Source organism: Polypterus senegalus, chromosome 3, assembly GCF_016835505.1.
Source record: "Polypterus senegalus isolate Bchr_013 chromosome 3, ASM1683550v1, whole genome shotgun sequence".
NCBI classification, from domain to species: Eukaryota; Metazoa; Chordata; class Cladistia; order Polypteriformes; family Polypteridae; genus Polypterus; species Polypterus senegalus.
In genome coordinates this window covers 11181228-11200268 of record NC_053156.1, presented here as the reverse complement: position 1 = coordinate 11200268, position 19041 = coordinate 11181228, and the positions used below count along the sequence as shown (strand labels likewise).

General features: G+C 50.7%; 1 protein-coding gene across 1 annotated transcript; it reads left to right on the top strand.

Moving 5' to 3' along the window:
* The first annotated feature begins 659 nt into the window (after positions 1 to 659).
* On the top strand, positions 660 to 18891 carry c1galt1b (core 1 synthase, glycoprotein-N-acetylgalactosamine 3-beta-galactosyltransferase, 1b). The gene is made up of 4 exons (XM_039746598.1): positions 660 to 1116; positions 15362 to 15613; positions 15704 to 16368; positions 18234 to 18891. Exons 2-4 carry the CDS (start codon positions 15394 to 15396, stop codon positions 18474 to 18476), a joined length of 1128 nt encoding a protein of 375 aa, XP_039602532.1. The 5' UTR covers positions 660 to 1116; positions 15362 to 15393; the 3' UTR covers positions 18477 to 18891.
* The last annotated feature ends 150 nt before the right edge of the window (positions 18892 to 19041 follow it).

Sequence of the window (19041 nt, the reverse complement as noted above, 5' to 3'; positions counted from 1 at the left end):
CTTCCCGTTCGGTCGTCACGTAGTTAACAAGTGACAGTGTTTAGTCAGAGTCGCATTCCTAATTATGCCACAGCAGAGTCCGCTGCTGGAAGACGAGTTGTACCTGCTGTTACTGACTTGAGTTGACCAAAGTGGCGCGGGAAGGACGAATGTAATCTCTGCAATCTACGTGAGGGGCAGACGTGTCTCTCCGAATCTGATGTCATTTTCTTCGCCCGGTGTTCTGACGATTTGTCCTACTTTGTTTATTTATTGCCCGAAAGAGAGCCTGATGCAAAGATTTCACAAGACGGCCATTACTCGTGCATGGATACAATGGCCTGTACAAGATTAAAAGTCACACGTGCAAAATATACAAGTTATAAAATGTTGACAGTAAATACCTATGCAGTAAACTGTAATAAATGCATTAATCTAGTAAGGCTAAGAAAATCATACATATTACTGAAATACAGTAACACAAGCTCCGAGAAAAGCTGCGTAATTTTGGTCTGCGCATGCGTAGTATCCCTGAGTAGATCATTTCGATGGGTTCGTTAGAACACCGGCGTCAAGTATAAACTAAAATGTAGACACGCCCCTTTAATTACCAAATAAAAACGGCGCCCCCTGAGGTGTCGATCTCGCCTAATGGATTTCCTAGTTCAGATGACAACAAACGTTCTAAAGTTATGTTTTTTTAAGGCGCCCCATCCTTCAAGCTGCAAATCAAATCGTCACGAGCGCTAAAACTGCCGCACTGATTCCGTTCAACTGCAGCTGGTCTCGGCACACAGATTTCCTCGCCTCCAGGTTTCAAGCGAGTGCGCATGCGGCACCCTGCAAAGCCCGTTATCAGATAGTGGAGGCAGAAGCTGAAGCCAATCGGCGTGCGAGATTGAAAAGCGGGGGTGGATGGGGACGGGGCGCCGAGCTGTGATCGACTCCACTCTACACCAATGAAAGTCGCGTTTAGGATTGACCGCGACAAGACGGAGGGAGCGAACCGCCTGTGAAGGGGCCGACGGCGTCTCGCAACGGAAAAAAAGTGTCAGTGCGACGGAGTGGCGAAGCGGAAGGAGCAAACAGGCTGTCGGCTAAGAAAAGTGAATCGAACGCGGCACTTCGTGACCAGAGGTAAGCGCGAAAAAAAAAAAAAACAATGCCCCCCGTGCCGAGGCCATTGCAAACAGAGAGGCATCGATGGCTGCATCTCGTGTGGGGCAGGCCGCGTTTTCAAACACAGCAGCCGGGGAGATGTGTGTGTTTACCGCACCGAATGGACTAGCGGGACGAGGCGGCGCACTGTCTGTGTGAGGGATGGCTAACTTTTCGTGAAAAGTCCAGGGTACGTGGTTAAATGTCAGCCCGCGGATTAGCAGCGTGGACCTCTTTAAGCAGACGCCATTCCCCCTTTTTTTTTTTTTAAAGGCGCTATAGAAACTTTAAAACGTCACGGGGTCGCCTCGTATTCTGTCAGCTGAACTGGAGTGGCCAGTAGTGTGGACCACTCGTGCTGTCTGCGCCCGTGAAAGCTTCATATTTGAGAATGGCGACAGCTGCCACAGTTGTGTGCTGTTGTTGGCCGCCCCGGGGACCACTGTTGTCTCCGTTTGACTTTGCTTGCCGTAGGCGGTCGCGGTCATTTAACACTCCGTTTACCTGTTCATATCGGCCCAGGGCACCCCGAGTACTCCTTTAAGAAATGGAGGTTTTCCTTAAGAGTCTGCGAGAGAGAAAGAAGTGGACATGTGTCCCAATCCAACAAGCGTTTGCATGAACCTGGAAGACCGAAAGGAGTAACGAGCCACCGAATTAAACACCAAGTGTCCCCGTCATGGAGGAGTTGGCGGCTCATTGTGACACATGGCCAGTCCAGGAGCGAGTCGCGGAGGACCCACGGGGTTTAGGGAACTGTGTGAGGTTGGAGCGCTCGGCTTTCCGTTGTCTTTTCTTTTGAGGGGATTTTGGGCTTTGGTCCTCCTTTTTTTATTTCGATCTTCTTCTGGTTGGGCCAAGAGGCACAGATAACTGACATTTATTTAAAAATGTTTTAGAAGTGAACAGTGTGAAGGAAAATGTGAGCTCCTCGCTTCATTGAACAATCTTGACAGTTAAAGCAGGGATGGGCAAAAACGGAAGGAGGGCTCCAGGAAAGCCAACAAGTCACGAATCTGGTTATTCAATAGCAGCTGATCCTCCGTGAATTTGATCCAAAAAAAACAAAAAATGAGTGAATGTCTACGAGAAAAAGGTTGCGGGCGAAGACGTGAAAGAGAAATCCAGAGTGTCGTCTGCAAAAGTAACGCTCGATGAGGGTCTCCATTCTGGCGGCTACCCTCAAAGTGGAGGTCCGTGGGGGCCGCACAGACAAAAATGAAATGCATCAAGTTTTAAAAAATTAATTCTTGAGCGCCAGGAATAAATGTGTGTGTGTGTGTGTGTGTGTATATATAGATAGATAGATAGATATATAGATTCAGCATACGGTGTAAAAAATACACACACGATGATTTGCTGTATTGCATATTTAATGTCCCATATTGAAACATTAGCTGCGCTATTTTATTTTTTTTAATAGTTTAAAAGTTTATTTCTGTTCTCCACTGCAAGCAGTTCCTCTTCTGACCTTTCCGGTCTTCCCCCGAGTTTAGTAATCTCACTGAACATGAACAGGCTGTCCAGATTTGAGACTTTCGTTCTCATCGAGTTTTCCAAACATCTCGCCGATATTTGCAGTTTGTTTTTTTTGTTCTCGTTCGTCTGACTAAATCCTCTTTCCCAGTCGGTGCCACAAATGTCCAGAAGTGAGGACCCCCCAATAAGTGGTTGCAGTTCCAATTTCTCATTTTTCCTTAATTGGCGTCTTGAACCTCGTCGAGCTGTTTAAACGCCTCTGCCGCTCGTCCTACGAGTTCCGCTGCCCGGGTGCGGGTGCCGGGTGCGAGTGAGTCCTTCAGAGGGTCTTCGTCCCCACGTTGTGTTTATCCACACACAGTTTAGTAATCCACGTTTACACACATGGGTGGTCTTCTGGAGTCCCCCTTTGGCTGATGTCCGTCGTGAAAGCTTTTATAGGTTAGCGGTGGACTTTGATATTCAGTGCTGTGAGAGAGCAGGGTGCCAGTGAAGGTGCAGCAGAGGTGGGTGTCGTGTGCCCGCTGTGTGAGTTTTGGACTTTCTGAGTGTTTAACAGTACCGAGTTCTCCTAAGAGGGGACGAGTGGGTCAGCATCGGGAAAGGAGCACACGGGGGTCTGTTACAGCAGTTTATGTGTGTGTGTCACAAATGACCCCTACGAGTCCTTGCAGGGTAATGCCAGCTTTTCCGTGTGCGTTTTACAGTACGTGTGGTCTCGTTACCGGAGTTGTTCATTTAAAACGTCAAACTATCGGAGTAGCCAACAATACAATCAGACACTGCCATTGGGTGTGGGTGTGTCCCACCTGGCCCTCCCAGCACTCTGATTGGTCAGTTTGGCTAATGGTGGTAAGGATGACGATGGTGATGGGGACTCGAATAAAAAGTCCAATTCCCGACTTTTGTACGAAAACGGGAAGTCTGCAGCTTGAAGTTCCTGGGAGTCCCCATCACAGAGGACCAGTCCTGGCACTGCCCAATGGCGCCCCTCCTTTCTGAGGTGGCTAATGGGCGGGCAGTTGGGAGGCTGACCTCCCCCAGTGGAGATGCTGGTCAACTTTTTACAGATGCAGCAAAGCCACATGGCAGCCTGGTACAATGATGGAAACGGCACAGGACATCATTGGCACTGAACTGCCGTCACTTGAACGTCTCGCCGTGTGAGGAGGGGTAGAACTCGTTTAAGTGGACTCCGTCTGTCCGGCGGGCGCTTCACAGCATCCATCCATTTTCTAACCAGCTGAATCCGAATACAGGGTCACGGGGGTCCGCTGGTGCCAACCCACCGCAGGACACACACAAACACACACACGGGCCAATTTAGAATCGCCAATTCACCTAACCTGCATGTCTTTTGGATTGTGGGAGGAAACCGGAGCGCCCGGAGGAAACCCACACAGACACGGGGAGAACATGCAAACTCCACGCAGGGAGGACCTGGGAAGCGAACCTGCAGGTCTCCTTACTGTGAGGCAGCAGCGCTACCACTGCGCCACCGTGCCGCCCCGCTTCACAGCAATTCATACACAAATAGATAAAAAATAAAATAAAAAATAGCACTGCGCCAAGTGCCAGAAAGTCCGAGGTCCGTCACCGTGCAGCACATCCAGTGAGTTATGGGAGTGGCGTCCTTTACCAGCCTGGGTCGCCATAGTAACGTCTGCTGCTGCCCAGCACTTGGCACTCCATGTGGCGCCTTGCTAATATTTTTAGCGCAGGAACTTGAGCTCTTATTCTGTATTTATTGTACTCTTATCTGTACGGGGTTGTTACAGAAGTTCCTTTTTTATTGTGTTACGCAGTGACGATAAAGTGCTTGATGGATTAAAAAAAAAAGTTAAAATGGAGAACAAGGACGACAACAATGTGGGTAACGTGCTGAGCGATGTGAAGTCAGACAGGGCTGAAGTTATGAAAGGTGACCAGCAGAGGGCGGTGCTGTTTATCTCTCTGTATAGAAAATCCAACGCCCGTCTGTCTGTCCGCTTTTCACGACACAACTACTTCACGGATTTAGATTTATTTTATTTTTTTTTGTAGAATTTGCTGGAACATTCCGCATGATTTTGCAACTTCACTCATCGCGCTCAGAATCCGTTTGCCTGCGGGAGCGAATCCGGGAGACAGGGGGCGGGGCCTCAGGAACAGGGAGCTGGGCGGGGCCTGCCTCAGCCTCCGTTTGAGTCGCCGCATGTTGGAGTGCATCCTGCCTCCGCTCAGCTAGCGCTACCTGTTTGTTCGGCACACGTGCTCATCTAGAGATTAAGGAGTGACGTTTTAGACGGCGAGAGAGATAAGAGCCCCGCGTGTTTTAGATGGTAGCTGCTGATTGGCCTCGTGCTCTTCTCTCCATGCAGGGGGACGCTTTCCCATCAGAGCTGAACACGATCAGATACCCGCAACGTTTGACTTTGGAGCGTACCCACCTTAAGCAAGCTTGGCACCTTGCCAACTTTTTTTTTTTTTACATTTTTGGTAAAGCGATCACAGCTACATTCTCGCAAAACCAGAAATATTGTAAATGAAGAGGCCCTTGGATAGGAAAGCTAGCAATATTGATTCTTCTGAATGCCATTTGTTTTTTAAAATTGATTTTTAAGGTTTGTCTCCTTTCATGACTACACGGGTGGAGCCGCGAGGGACTGCTGGTGTATAATATAAAAGATTTGGATAGGAATAGAAGTAAACAAGCTGGTTAAGTTGGCAGAGGATACCAAGAGAGGTGGACTGGCAGATAATCAAGAATCTGTTAAACCATCACAGAGGGACTGGGACAGCAGACAGGCTTGTGGAAGATTTGTAATGTCAGTAAAAGTAAAGAATTACAAAAGTAAAAGTAAAGAATTACAAAATGGAGGGGTCTGAACATCGAGAGTCCACCTCATGAGAAGGATTTAGGGGTCACAGTGGAGTCTAAGCTATCGACTGGCAGACAAGCCATTAAGAAGACTAACAGAATGTCAGGTTATATAGCGCCTTGACGTGTGGAGTACAAGTCACAGGAGGGTCTGCTCAGGCTTTATAATACACTGGTGAGGCCTCATCTGGAGTCCTGGGGTCAGTTTATGACTCCATAAAGACACAGCAGCACTGGAGGAGGTCCAGAGAAGAACGACGAGGCTGATTGAGGACTACAGGGGGTGAAAAGAGCTGAGCCTTCACAGTGATGAAGAGGAGACCTGACTGAAGAGTTTAAAATGATGAAGAGAATCAGCACAGTGGATCAGACGGTGACTTTAAAAAGAGGTCATCAAGAACACGGGGACACAGCTGGAGACTTCTGACAGGTGAATGTCACACCAACATCAGGAAACGGAGAACAACAGACACTTGGAATGAGTGACCAGTAGTGTGGTGGACTTCAGGGACTTTTAGAACTCGACTTGATGTTACTTTAGAAGAATGAAGTGGACAGGACTGGCGAGCTTTGGTGGGCTGAATGGTCCGTTCTTGTCCAGAATGTGTGTTTTGTTTTTTTTTAATTCCTGTCTGCCCAGCGGTAATCGGTGTGTTTGAACAGCTCGTGTGACAACACCTTGGGTGAAAATGAAAGGCACGACAAGCCTGGGCTGGGCACGGCACTTCCTGCTCCTTTTGTGTTCAAATATTTCCTCACTGAGCTTGACGTTTGCAGGGGCTGTGGCGCAGCACGGAGGGGTGGCACACAATTCACTTCACCTCGTGTCCACCTGCCCACCTCAGGAAGTCGGCTTTTCACCATCTGTGCCGATCTGGAAGGAAGTGACAAGGGGCTGAACTTGGTGCTCAGCATGCAGGGTGGCATCGGTTGGACGTGCTGTTAAATGAAAAGACGTGAAGAAAACCTTCCTGATGTTTGTGTGACATTCACCCTTCTCAAGTCTCCAGCTGTGTCCTCGTGTTCTTGATGACCTCACTGTCTGATCCACTGCACTGATCACCTTCATCATTTTAAACACTTCAGTCAGGTCTCCTCTTCATCACTGTGAAGGCTCAGCTCTTTTAATCTTTCCTCATCACCCATCCTCTGTAGCCCTCAATCAGCCTCGCCGCTCTTCTCTGGACCTCCTCCAGTGCTGCTGTGTCTTTATGGAGTCATCAACTGACCACAGGACTCCAGATGAGGCCTCACCAGTGTGTTATAAAGCCTGAGCAGACCCTCCTGTGACTTGTACTCCACACATCAAGGCGCTATATAACCTGACAGTCTGTTAGCCTTCTTAATGACCTCTGAACTCTGTCTGTCTGATAGTCCACTACGACTTCTAAGTCCTCTTGATTTTCAGACCACCCACTGCTTGTTGCAGTTCAGTTCTGTGAGTCCATCCGGGTTTGTGGTCAGCTGGCACCTTTGATTCAATAAAAGGCTCACTGAACCTGGTATCTTCATGCCACCTGTGCCATCATGCAGTAGGAAACGACAAACTTTTGAAGACTTGAGGGAGCGGCCTGCTGTCTGATTTATTTATTTTTTTATTTTATTTTATATAAAGTTACGTTGTCCCCTGAACACGCAGTCTGGTAGCCGTGGCTTACTGCTGCTCCTCGTGTGATGGGATTGGAGCCCGATGTGGCTGTGCCCACTGGTCCAGTTCACATAACTGGCTGCTGGGGGTTCCCCTCCCCAATGGTGGTCTAATCGTAAACCAACTCTGCAGTCAACTGAAACCAATCCTCAACTGTGTGGCGGACGGCCAGGACCCTTGCCCAGCCGGGCCGCCTCTTTTGTGTATGGTCCAGAGGAACAAGCATGGACTGAACAGTACCTCCCCCGGGATGCTAGATGGCATCCACCTTGGGTGGCAGTGGTGCCTTGGAGTCCCGCAGGGCTCCGTGAGAGAAGGAGTTCTCTATGACCCTGTCCGGGCATTCCTAGTGTGTGTGTGATGGCGATTACTGCTTGAAATGACCGACTTTTAATTTTATTATTCCCATAGGACGGCAAAGCCCCATTTTCAGCAGCCATTCCTTCAGCGTCCTGCTGGTCACCTCGCTGAGCTTCTCCTCCTCCTTCAGTAGTCCTGTGCTAATGCTAGTTGGTTATTAGAGAAACCTTTGGCACTGCATTACCACCCCTGACATGTTCACCTGGGTACTACGGAGAGACTGGCGCCGTGTATTTGCTTACTAAAAGTGTTTGTGCTGCGCCATCTGTTGGAGAGACTGGCGCGTGTAATTACTAAAGTGTTTGTGCTCGCCATCTGTTGGAGAGACTGGCGCCGTGTAATTACTAAAGTGTTTGTGCTGCCATCTGTTGGAGTGACTGGCGCCGTGTAATTACTAAAAGTGTTTGTGCTGCGCCATCTGTTGGAGTGACTGGCGCCGTGTATTTGATTACTAAAAGTGTTTGTGCTGCGCCATCTGTTGGAGTGCATGGACACCCTGATACACCGACTCTTCTCCTTTTTTACTAGCTGTGCCACCCATCTGCCCCACACAGGTTGGCGTCTCTCTAACAGAAGTGAGTCGACCGCCTTTCTGACCTGATTGTCACATGGCTCGGTGACGGCCGCCTGCTGTGAACCAATCCTGTTACTGCTAGTTTTTATAATCTTCTTAAGAGGGCTGATAATCTTTGATTCGATTGTCAAACCAACAATTGTAAGCAAATGTGAGGACAGGTTCTTGTAAAACACCTTTTTGTGTGTGTGTGGTGTCTCGATGGTTTTGAGTTTCCTGAGAAAGTAAAGCCGTCTCCGCTCTTTCTTACAAATTCATTCAGTGTTAAGAGTGATCGGTGATGAGCCTCACAACCCATCTAAGACGTGTTAAAGTCCGAGTGGCTCACATAGGCCTCAGCATTAACGTTTACAGTGCGCCATCTGTTGGAGTGCATGCTGTATATGTGATGCATTTCTACAAATGTCTGTGCTGCGCCATCTGCTGGAATGACAAGAGACATGACAACCAGATGGACTCTATTTTTACGAGCTATGCTACTCATCTCAAACATTTTAAAATCCGTGTGATCATTCTAAACCTCTGTTAACATTTGCTCTGCACCACCTGTTGGAATGTATGCTGTAATGTGTGTAATGATGAAATACAATGCAGTTTATTTTTGTATAGCAGCCTAAAATCGCACAGGAAGTGCCGCGGTGGGCTTTAACAGGCCCTGCCTCTTGACAGCCCCCCAGCTTCGACTTGAAATGCATTGTATTTGTCATTCCAACAGACGGCGCATCACAAGCATTTGTAGTAATAAAGTGCATTACTGCATTTGCTTGTGCTGCTCCATCTGTTGGAATGACATGCAGTGTGTTTTATTACTGGAAACATTTGTGCTACACCACCTATTAGAATAACCGAGACTTGGTAACCTGAGGGACCGACAGATGTACAGACCCTTCCTTCTCCTTTGACTAGCTGTGCTGCCTATCTAAGTAATCGGTGTAGGCCGTAGTGTTAACGTTTGCAGTGCACTGCCATCTGTTGGAATGCATTTTATAAATCCTATAGCAAGAAAATGCATTGCATTGGTCTTTCCCGCAAATGGCAAATCGGATACATTTGTAGTAATAGAATGCCTTATTACAAATGTCTGTGCTGCACCGTCTGTTGGAAATGGCAGATGCCACACATCTCTGTGATGGTCCACTTGGTATGGGATTCGTAAAAACTGTGATGAAGTGCCTTACTACAAATGTCTGTGCTGCACCGTCTGTTTTAAATGGCAGATGCAATGCATGTGTCTCTGTGATGGTCCACTTGGTATGGGATTTGTTAAAACTGTTAGTTTGTGCTGGCCCATCCATTGGAGTGATTGAGACGTAGCGACTGGCCAGACACACAGACACTTGTCCCTGTATGAAGGTGAATTGTCCCCAGATCTTTCTCGTGCTCTACCCTCTGCCCTTTCTCCCCTTTAATTACAGACCACGGGAGGAGGAGAGCACCACAGATCTAAACCCTTATCCTTTTTTTTTTTTCTAAATTTGTTCATCTAAAGGAGCGATCACCGTGTTGCACAGACTCCTCAATAACCGACCCTTGGCTGTCCTCCTTATCTTGCTGAAGACTCTAAATGACAAGTTTCAGGATCACACAGGCCTTTCCTCGTCATTGTGTCATCGTCACTTCCTCAGAAGACCCGCGCTCTGAATGTTAAGGACGAGTAGACCAAGAGAGTGCCAGGGGTGTGTGGCACATTACACGACTTGAGAGCTCCGAGTGTGAAGCCGAGTGGCCCGCCGCACTCACTGGTCTTCTGTCACCACCAGATCGTGAGCAGTTAACCCAACCCTGACAAGGAGGGACGTTCAGCAAGTCCTTTTGTTTCTTTCCCTGTTGTGTGGTCGGGGTGTTGTTTCCAATGAAATGCCCATCACTGGTGGCACCTGCCCTGTCACGTGGCTGGCTTTGTTGCTTGGCTGTGCTGAGTGCAGCCAAGTGAGACACTAGAGTGAGGAGTGTCACCGGCTGAGCTAATGTGTCACACGTGGCCATCTCCGCTCGGCCATTTTTTTGGGGGGCTGAATGAGGTGTTCTGCCTTAGAGCAGTCCTGACGAGGATGGGCCATTCGGCACAATAAGCTCGCCAGCGCTGCCCAGTCAAGATCTGAAGGTCCCTGCTGTCCACCAGAATTCTTGGTCGGTAACTGCATGTGTGTCTCTGGTTCTTTACGCGAAGGAAAAGCTTCTAACGTTTGTGTGAAATCTGCCATTAAAATAAAAGCTTCAACACAAACAGGACACGGCGACAGCACTGGAAACTGTTAAAGTGACAGCTGGGACTCGATGTGCAGCCTCTAAGCTCTTCAGTCAGGGCACCTCACAATGTCGGTCACCTGAAAGGTGCAGACCCCCATAATCCGCCTAGTCCGTCTCCTCTCTGGACCTCGTCTGCTGCGTCCCTGCAGGTCAAAACTGTACACCGACCTCGAGGTGCACTACTAGCTGAAGTGTCACCTCACCTCACTTGTCCTTTTATTAAGGTGCCCCCTGGGAGTGCAGTACAAGGGTGTGTCTGTCTGTCCGGTAGCTATCCAAGTGTCTGCTATCCAACAGGTGGCGCATCACAGACATCGGCGCTGCTTTTATGAATTCCACCTCAAACCACATGTAGCAGAGACCAATATGTTACCTTTGTCATTCCAACTGATGGTGCATCAGACATCCGCGCTGCCTTTATGAATCCCAACGGAAACTGCGTATCAATTCTAACAGATGGCGCATCATAAACATTTACAATAAAATGCATTGCATGTGTCATTCCAACAGGTGGCGCATCACAGACATTAGCACTGCTTTCACAAATCCCAGCCCAAACTGCATTGAGCAGAGACCCCTTCAACAGCTGACGTGTGCTGAGCTTTCAAGGTGCAGAAATGGCTGCCGTGACCTCATCCAGAAGGGTGCTGCCCATTAGTGGTGGGTGAAGTGGCTGCCCACTTGCTCTGTAAAGTGCTTTGAGTAGTGAGACCAGCATGATATAAATATAAAAAATGATTAGGATTTTGAGAAATGCTCAAATGTTTTATGTCTCGTTTAATCGGTGATACGTACTGTAGGCCCAGTGAGCAGCGAGCAGCTTATGTTTTTAAAAATGTCACCTGCTGCCATCATTCATTCATTCGTGAGTGGGTCGCCTGTGCCAGTCTCTCTCTTGGCCATGGGGTCATGACCCAGGCTGGCATCATTCATTCGTGAGTGGGTCGCCTGTGCCAGTCTCTCTTTTGGTCATGGGGTCATGACCCAGGCTGGCATCATTCATTCGTGAGTGGGTCGCCTGTGCCAGTCTCTCTCTTGGCCATGGGGTCATGACCCAGGCTGGCATCATTCATTCGTGAGTGGGTCGCCTGTGCCAGTCTCTCTCTTGGCCATGGGGTCATGACCCAGGCTGGCATCGTCAATTTGTGAGTGGACCTTGGGTGGGTCACCTAAGCGGTCACCCGTGCTGCAGTGTGTGTGTGTGTGTGCGTGTTTGCCAGCGTTTAAGGGGCCGTTTTCAGTTGCTGCTGGTGGGTCGTCAGGGAATTTAAAAATCCCAAACTGTGCAGCGGGGGGCCATTAAGGCTGAGAAGTGCGGGTGTAGGGTTATGGATGGATGAATTCAGACGAACCCTAAAGGACCCTCGGAGAGTCGGAAGACATAGGAGACCCTGTGCCTCCTGTCCGTTTCTAGAACATTCTTCACCCGTTTTGTTTTCCTGTGACGCTCGGCCGAGAGAGAATACGAGCCGACTGGACTGCGCTGGCCGTGAATTGGCACACGACTGCGTTGGCGTCGCCTTAGAGTTGCTGCGAGTCGTTTATTTTCTCAAGTGCTTCATCGATTAACCCTGCAGCGATTTTGAGCAAATAACAGATGTGTGAATACCAAGTGATTTTAAAAAATAAAAAATTGATGTGTAGAATTTGAAAACCTCAGGATATGAAAAGACCGCAACGACGGATTTCCAAAATCACAGGGAATGTCTCGGTGGGCTTTAACGCCCCCCCCAAGCCTTGACACCCTTTGTAGGCGGAAAATAAAAATGGAAGATTTCCTGCCAAAAAGGCAAGTCGGAGAGTGGCACCCCATACACCATGCCGTACCCGTCCCACCCCATGCAGTGGGCATCCAACAATTGGAGTAAACAGAAGTGTGAGGAACTCGTTGGGCCGGTGGGACAGACTGACAGACAGCGTGATGCGTATTGGAGCTTGGAAATTGGGGGGGGGGATTAAAAAACCAGTAGTGAGATAAAAAGAAACGAGTCGTAAAAGACTAAGAGCGGAAAAGTGAATCGTGGGGCGCAGGGGAACTGGGGGGCAGCCATTAAGAAGGACTAAAGGACATTTGGGGAGGAATACAGCAGATAAGCAGAAAGACGACCCAAAGAGATTCTTCGTGGTAGAACATCAGTCAAGGAGGAGGTGAAGAGCATCAGGAATAGTAAAGGAGGGTTAAACGACACAAACAGTGAAATAACGGACCCTCTAAACTGACATTTGTCAAACGTGGAGACCCTCGGAGCAGTAACAGGGGCTACTAAGGAGCTACTGAGGGAGAAACTGTAGAGAGAGAAGAGCTGCGCAGATTAAACAGGCTGACATCAAACACGTCACCAGGACCTGATCAGGTTTACCCTCAAGGTTAGCGAGGACAGATTGTAAGAGACGGCCGGGACCCCCCTGAGATGGCAGGACGGGAGAAGGCAGACGCTAGACGGCAGCTGCCCTGGAGTGTAGCACCCCGCAGGGCATCCTGGGACTTGGAGTTCGGTATCCCAATCCCTGTTGGGTGCCACCAGGGGGTGCTGTGAATGGACCTGGGGAGTCGTACATCCCTCGTAGCCACGAGGACGGACATCCAGGATGAAGAAAATAAACTCAAGTTTTCCATCGAGCCAGTCGTGTGGCCGGAAGAGCAGAAACACTCACCGGGTCGGGCGCTATAAACACAGGACATGCTGTGAGCCCAGCCAGCGAGCCGGAGGTGTGGAGGAGATAAAGAGAGAGAAGAACTGCGCTTGGGATTTACTTGTCTGTTTATCTGTGGCTGTGGTGCTTGGGGGGGCACAAGAAGAGGAAGAAGAAGATTAAAACAACTTCTTGGTACTTTCACCTGCTGCCCTGAGGGTCTGTCTGTTGGGTTTAAAGAAGCAACAGTGACCTCTAGTGGCCACAAAATAGAAAGTCTTGACGCGTATTATTAGGCAGTCACTGCACACCGGAGAGACTCCAAAGGGACCGGAAAATGACAAATATCATCCCGTTATGTTAAGAGGGTGACGGGCAGATCAGAGCAACTAGAGGACAGTAAGATTAACGGGCATCACAGGGAAATGAATGGAAGGAATTAAGGAGAAGACTGGGCAACAGCTGGAAAGGACGGGGCAGTCAGCATGGCGTCAGACGAGGGAGGTCGTGTTTTACTAACAGGCTGGAATTCTATGAAGGAGACGATCAGAGAGGAGCAGATGAGATTATTGATCTGGACTGTCAAAGCATTTGATGATGTGCCACATGAGAGGGTGGGCATCAAACTAACAGAAGTGGGAGCTCAGGGTGTGGAGTGTAGAATTGGCTCAGACACAGGAAGCAGAGGGTGATATTTAGTCAGAATTGGGTGACGTTAAGAGTGGTGACCAGCAGGGGGCAGTGTGGGGGTCCCCGTTATTTGTAATCTCTGCTCTCTCTTGATTTTGCTTGCGTCTCTTTTTCTTTTTTTTTTTTGTTCATTTTGCTCCTTTTCTTCTCTCGTTCCAACGGTGTCCTAATTGTGACCCATGGAGAGTCATTGAGGGCACTAGGACCAGTCGAGTACCACTGGCGTGCAAACAGGATCAGTGCCAGTCTCTCCGTTTTAAAGCCACTGGAGCCTCGGGGATCCCCCAACACACACTCAGTACCAGGGCTGCACCCTTTCAGATGCTCGGACCCCACACATGCGTCCCTTTAATCCCAGTGCTGTTGTCCCCCTTACTCCTGATGACATTCAGTTATAAAGCTGACCTCTGGTTTTATTGCCAATCGCCGCTGAAGTTTTCTTTCGGTTCCACCGGGTGACAGTTCAAGTGTCAGAATGCCAGGGTGACAACTCCACTCTGGAGGGCGCGTTACACAGACTGCCGTGTCGAGCTGACCGATTGTCCTGAAATGCCACCTCAGCTCAGTGCGCTCTCGAGTGACGATGACGGTGGTTGTGACATCTGCGCTCATCAATTTCTCGAGGTTGCCCACCTCACGGCACTAATGGGACCCTTCGTCAAACAGCGCTGTTGGTCTAACTAACGGCGCTGCTGACTCTCCCTGCCCCGTGTGCCCTCTTCGTCTGTTGAGCTTGTGCCAGTGCAGACCACCACCCGCTCTTTACCTCTTTCAGAAATCTCTTCAGCGCCTGAGTGACATTTGCTCTGCATTGGCAGCCACAGCACTGAATGCTCGTCGTCGTATGAATTGGCAGGGTGGCATTGTGGGTGGGCAGGTGGACCCCAGAAACGCACAGCCTGCTGGCTTACTAACCAGTGTGTCCCTGGGGGGCTCCACTCTCCTGCCTAACCGGCCTCCCGACTGTCCTAACTGCATGAAGACCACCTCGGTCCATGTGAGCCCCCCTAAGGAAGGGTGCTATATGAGAATTGGGTTTACCAGGCAGTTCTCTTAATGCCCATCTTGACGTTTACTCTGTACCAACGTGCACATTGGTAAAGCTGTCTGTATGCCAGTGCTGACCCATCATGGTCCTGTTAGCTGGCATAGTGGGTGTGTCCCCAATACTTTATACGGTGCCATGTAGCGGGTAAAGGCGCTATATCGGTTACAGGGTCTTATGCCTGCACTGATCTCTCTCACACAGTGAGTGCCACGCTCCTCTCCGGCTCACGTCCTTCAGGTTTTCTGATGTGCCAAATCCGAGGAGTGCCTGAACAGAGAGATGCCAGGTTTGATGAGGAGGAGGAGGAGGATGAGGGCACCGGCCATTGACCGTGCAAATAAACACAAAGTTGTGCCCCCTGCTTGGACCACTCGGGTGAATCCTAGCTTGTAAATCTTTGGAAATTCCGGGCTGCTGGCGCTCAAATGGGAATCGGCAGTCGGATGCACCCAACCAAAGCTGATCCCACGCGTGCTCAAGTGGTGGAGACTGCAGAAGGGGCGAGATGTTTGACCCCCGAGACGTTTCTGAGCCACTCAAGTGGGATTGGTAGGTCAGAAAAGGGTCGCAGGGACATTGTGACAGAAGTGGGGTGGTGCGTTTTTGGGGTCACCGGTGTCTCTACTCTCCTAAGGTGCCCCCTCTTGACCCGCCTCTGCTATTTTTTTTTTCTCCCTGCAGGTATGAAAGTGAACTGCACCTGAGAAGGAAGGATGGCCAAGATGAGCTCCAGGCGCTCTTTCTTCCTGGGCTTCATGGTGGGCACCTGCACTTTGTACTTCTTCCTGACGCAGGTGCCCCTTAACAAGAACTTCTTCCACAAGATGAGCCTGCCGGTCGCCTCCAAGAACAAGGCCGTGGTGGAAAACGAGAACCTGAACTGGAGGGTCGACGGGCCGGCCCTGATCAACCTGGAGCACCCTCACCTGAAAGGTAGGCACGACTTGGCTGGCGATGACCGCCTGGCTTAAACCCCCACATACAAACGGTGCCCATTCTGTCTGTCTGTCTCCCTATTGGCAGGCGAGGACAGCCGTGTGGCCGATGACATCTACAACAAGGTGCGCATTCTGTGCTGGGTCATGACGGGTCCGGCCAACCTGGAGAAGAAAGCCCGCCACGTGAAGGCCACCTGGAGCCGCCACTGCAACATGGTGATCTTCATGAGCTCCACCGACGACCCCAACTTCCCCACCATAGGCCTGGACACCAAGGAGGGGCGCGACCAGCTCTACTGGAAGACCATCCGCGCCTTCCACTACCTGGAGCAGCACCACTTCAACGAGGCCGACTGGTTCCTCAAGGCGGACGACGACACCTTCGTCGTGGTGGACAACTTGCGCTTGGTCCTCGCCAACTACACCCCCGACGAGCCCATCTACTTCGGCAAGCGCTTCCGGCCCTTCGCCAAGCAGGGCTACATGAGCGGCGGCGCCGGGTACGTCCTCAGCAAGGAGGCACTGCGCCGCTTCGTAGAAGGCTTCCGCACCAACGTCTGCTCCCACACCAGCTCCGTGGAGGACCTGGCGCTGGGGCAGTGCATGGAGAAGATGGGCGTGCTGGCGGGCGACTCGCGTGACTCCCTGCACCGGGAGACCTTCCACCCCTTTGTCCCCGAAAGTCACCTCACCGGCAAGTTCACCAAGTCCTTCTGGTACTGGAACTACTGCTACTACCCCATTGTGGAGGTGAGTGGGGTGGGGTCTGGGACCACCCTGTAAGAGCTAGGGGGGCAGTGGGTGGCAAGACGGGGGTCGGGTCTGTGACACCCACTGGGGGTTAGTGGCTGTCGGTGCACTCTGAGGAGACAAGCGGCTGTGGCGGGTGACGCCCTGTTGTATTGTGCCCCTGCCATTGTAGTGCTTTCCAGTCAATCTGTGATTTAGTGCCATGTCTATGAATCCCACCAGTATAGCGTCCCCTCCTGGCCATCTGTGTGATGGATGCTGCCTGGGAAGCATACCCACCCTGGAAGGACAGGCTGGCACAAGCCCCTAGATGGCAGCCACACCCCCATCCCAAAGGGGCATCATGCCAACTCGGGCCCTGTTGGGATCCATGGGTGCCCGCAAAGTGGCACTGAAGGGGACTGCTTGTGAACCCTCCTAGCTTGGGCTCCAACATCACCCAGAAGTGCCTCGGAGCCACCGCTTCAGGACACTGGGGTGGGGGTTACATGCCTCAATCCCAGGGGACAGCGTGAGGAGGAGGAGGAGGATGAAGACGGAGAGCCGCAGAGAGCCCTGGGCTGAAACTGTGTGGTTGGGCCTTTGATGCGCATGCGCTGGAAGTTAGAGACGCTCATCGGGCTTAGCGCTTGTGTTTGTGGAGCTGCAGCGCCCCCTGGTGACCGCAGTCTGTCTGTGCCTCTCCGCGCTGTACGCGTTATTGAGCACCGTCTGTCTGTCTGTCTGTCAGAGTCCCCTTCTTGGCTGTGTCTTTTTTTGCCAGTCTTGTGCTGCCTTTCCTATCTAACTTTTCCATAAGCGCCCTGTCTGTCTATCATATAGCGCCTTTCCTATCTGTCTGCCCCAGTCATGCAGTGCCTTTCTTGTCTGTCTGTCTTTTTATCGCTTCTTTCACATCGCACCTCCCCACCCCCGGACAGTCGTCGTCCTATTGTCCCGTGTCCGATGTCCGTCTTTCCTGCAGTCGGCACCTCGCCATGATTACCGACTCCTGTGCCCCCCGTGTTTGTGCATCGGTACAGACGAGAGAGGACTTCGTATCCCAGTTCTCTGGCTTACCGTTGGCTGCTCCGTGATGTGGTGCCCTCCGTGGTGGCACACACTTTCGATTAATGGTCGAGGGGCCCTGGGTCTGCCGTATGTTAGGATGAGGCTGCCACCTGCTGGTGAGCGCTGCACACTACAACTGCCCCTTTCAATTCACAGCAGAGCGGTTACGGAGGCTGTGAGGTCCGAGGGCATCACCAGTCAGTAAGGAGTAAGCCAGTATATGCCAGGTGTCATCACTGGGCTGTTTCCGTGACTGGTCGCCAATACTTACACCTGACTTTAGACTCTTGGCACCCTTGTGTCATTTCTGGCCAGGTGCCTGCGCCACCTTCACCTACTCAAAGCTTCATGATGCTCCAACAATGATGGATGGACTAAAAGGCAGACGTCCACGTGACCATCATCATCATCATCATCATATCATCATCAAGCCCTTCCGTGAGAACCCTAATCCAAAGAGGACCGTTTCATTGATGTTAGGTAGAATGCCCAGAGGGGACTGGGTGGTCTCATGGTCTGGAGTCCCTGCAGATTTTATTTTTTTTTTCTCCAGCCGTCTGGAGTTTTTTTGTTTTTTCTGTCCCCCCTGGCCATCGGACCACCTTAATCTTATTCGATGTTAATTAATGTTGACTTATTTTGTTTTCTTATTGTCTTTTATTTTTCTATTCTTCATTATGTAAAGCACTTTGAGCTACTGTTTGTATGAAAGTGTGCTATAGAAATAAATGTTGTTGTTGACTGAGGGTGCCATGTTCAATGCCCGTTTGATTTGCGGTGCCCGCTGCTCATCATCTTCTTCTTTGTCCCTTCAGGGTCCCCAATGCTGCTCTGACCTCGCCGTCTCCTTCCATTACGTGAGCGCTGAGCTCATGTACATCCTGGAGTACTACACCTACCACCTGCGGGCATACGGCTACCAGTACCGATACAACCCCGGACTGCCCGAGAACTATGCCAGGCTGCCAGCCCACAAGGACACGGAGCAGGTGCCACGGACAGAGCAGGAGTCTGCCAAGAACAACTCGCTGGATGCCCGTCTGGAGAAGAGACAGTGACACCACTGGCTGCCAATCTGCTGGCCAGGACCTCTTTGGCTGATTTGTGTCTCCGCTTGGCAGCAGGATGGGTGGCAGTATTCGGCGGGGACTCTCTTTAAAATTAAAACTACTGTTCACTAATGTGAGCTTGAGCCACAGGACCAAAGGAGCCGGTGCCCCACAGCCTGGCACATCCAGCTAAACCAAAGAGGGTGCCAGACCTGGGTGTTGGGGTTGAAGGAGGCCGCTGGCAGCAGCCCACTCAGGGCACACTATGAATGTAAAAGGAGGAGCCAATGAGGACTACAGGGCACTGTTTCCACCCCCCTCTCCTAGAAGATGCTTTGCTGTGCCCCATCTTGTGCCCGCAGGGTGCCATCATCTGGTTCTACTGATGATAGGTGCAAAATTAAAGTGATTTGTGTCAAAGGTGTGCTGCCCACTGCTGTGATTTGTCTCTGCATGCCGTGTGTGTGGGGTGGAGGACTGCCAGGCATGTTCATTGAGTGGGCACAGTAAGCAGACCACCCCAGTGGACCTTGATGCCCCACAAAGACCCCAGAAAGAACACACAGGACGACCA

What these genes read in the sequence shown, in the direction of transcription:
- c1galt1b (XM_039746598.1), top strand. Translation starts at nt 15,394, where the DNA reads ATGGCCAAGATGAGCTCCAGGCGCTCTTTCTTCCTGGGCTTCATGGTG. An exon ending in GGAGCACCCTCACCTGAAAG is followed by an intron (nt 15,614 to 15,703) that starts GTAGGCACGACT and finishes CCCTATTGGCAG; the next exon opens with GCGAGGACAGCCGTGTGGCC. An exon ending in GCTACTACCCCATTGTGGAG is followed by an intron (nt 16,369 to 18,233) that starts GTGAGTGGGGTG and finishes TTGTCCCTTCAG; the next exon opens with GGTCCCCAATGCTGCTCTGA.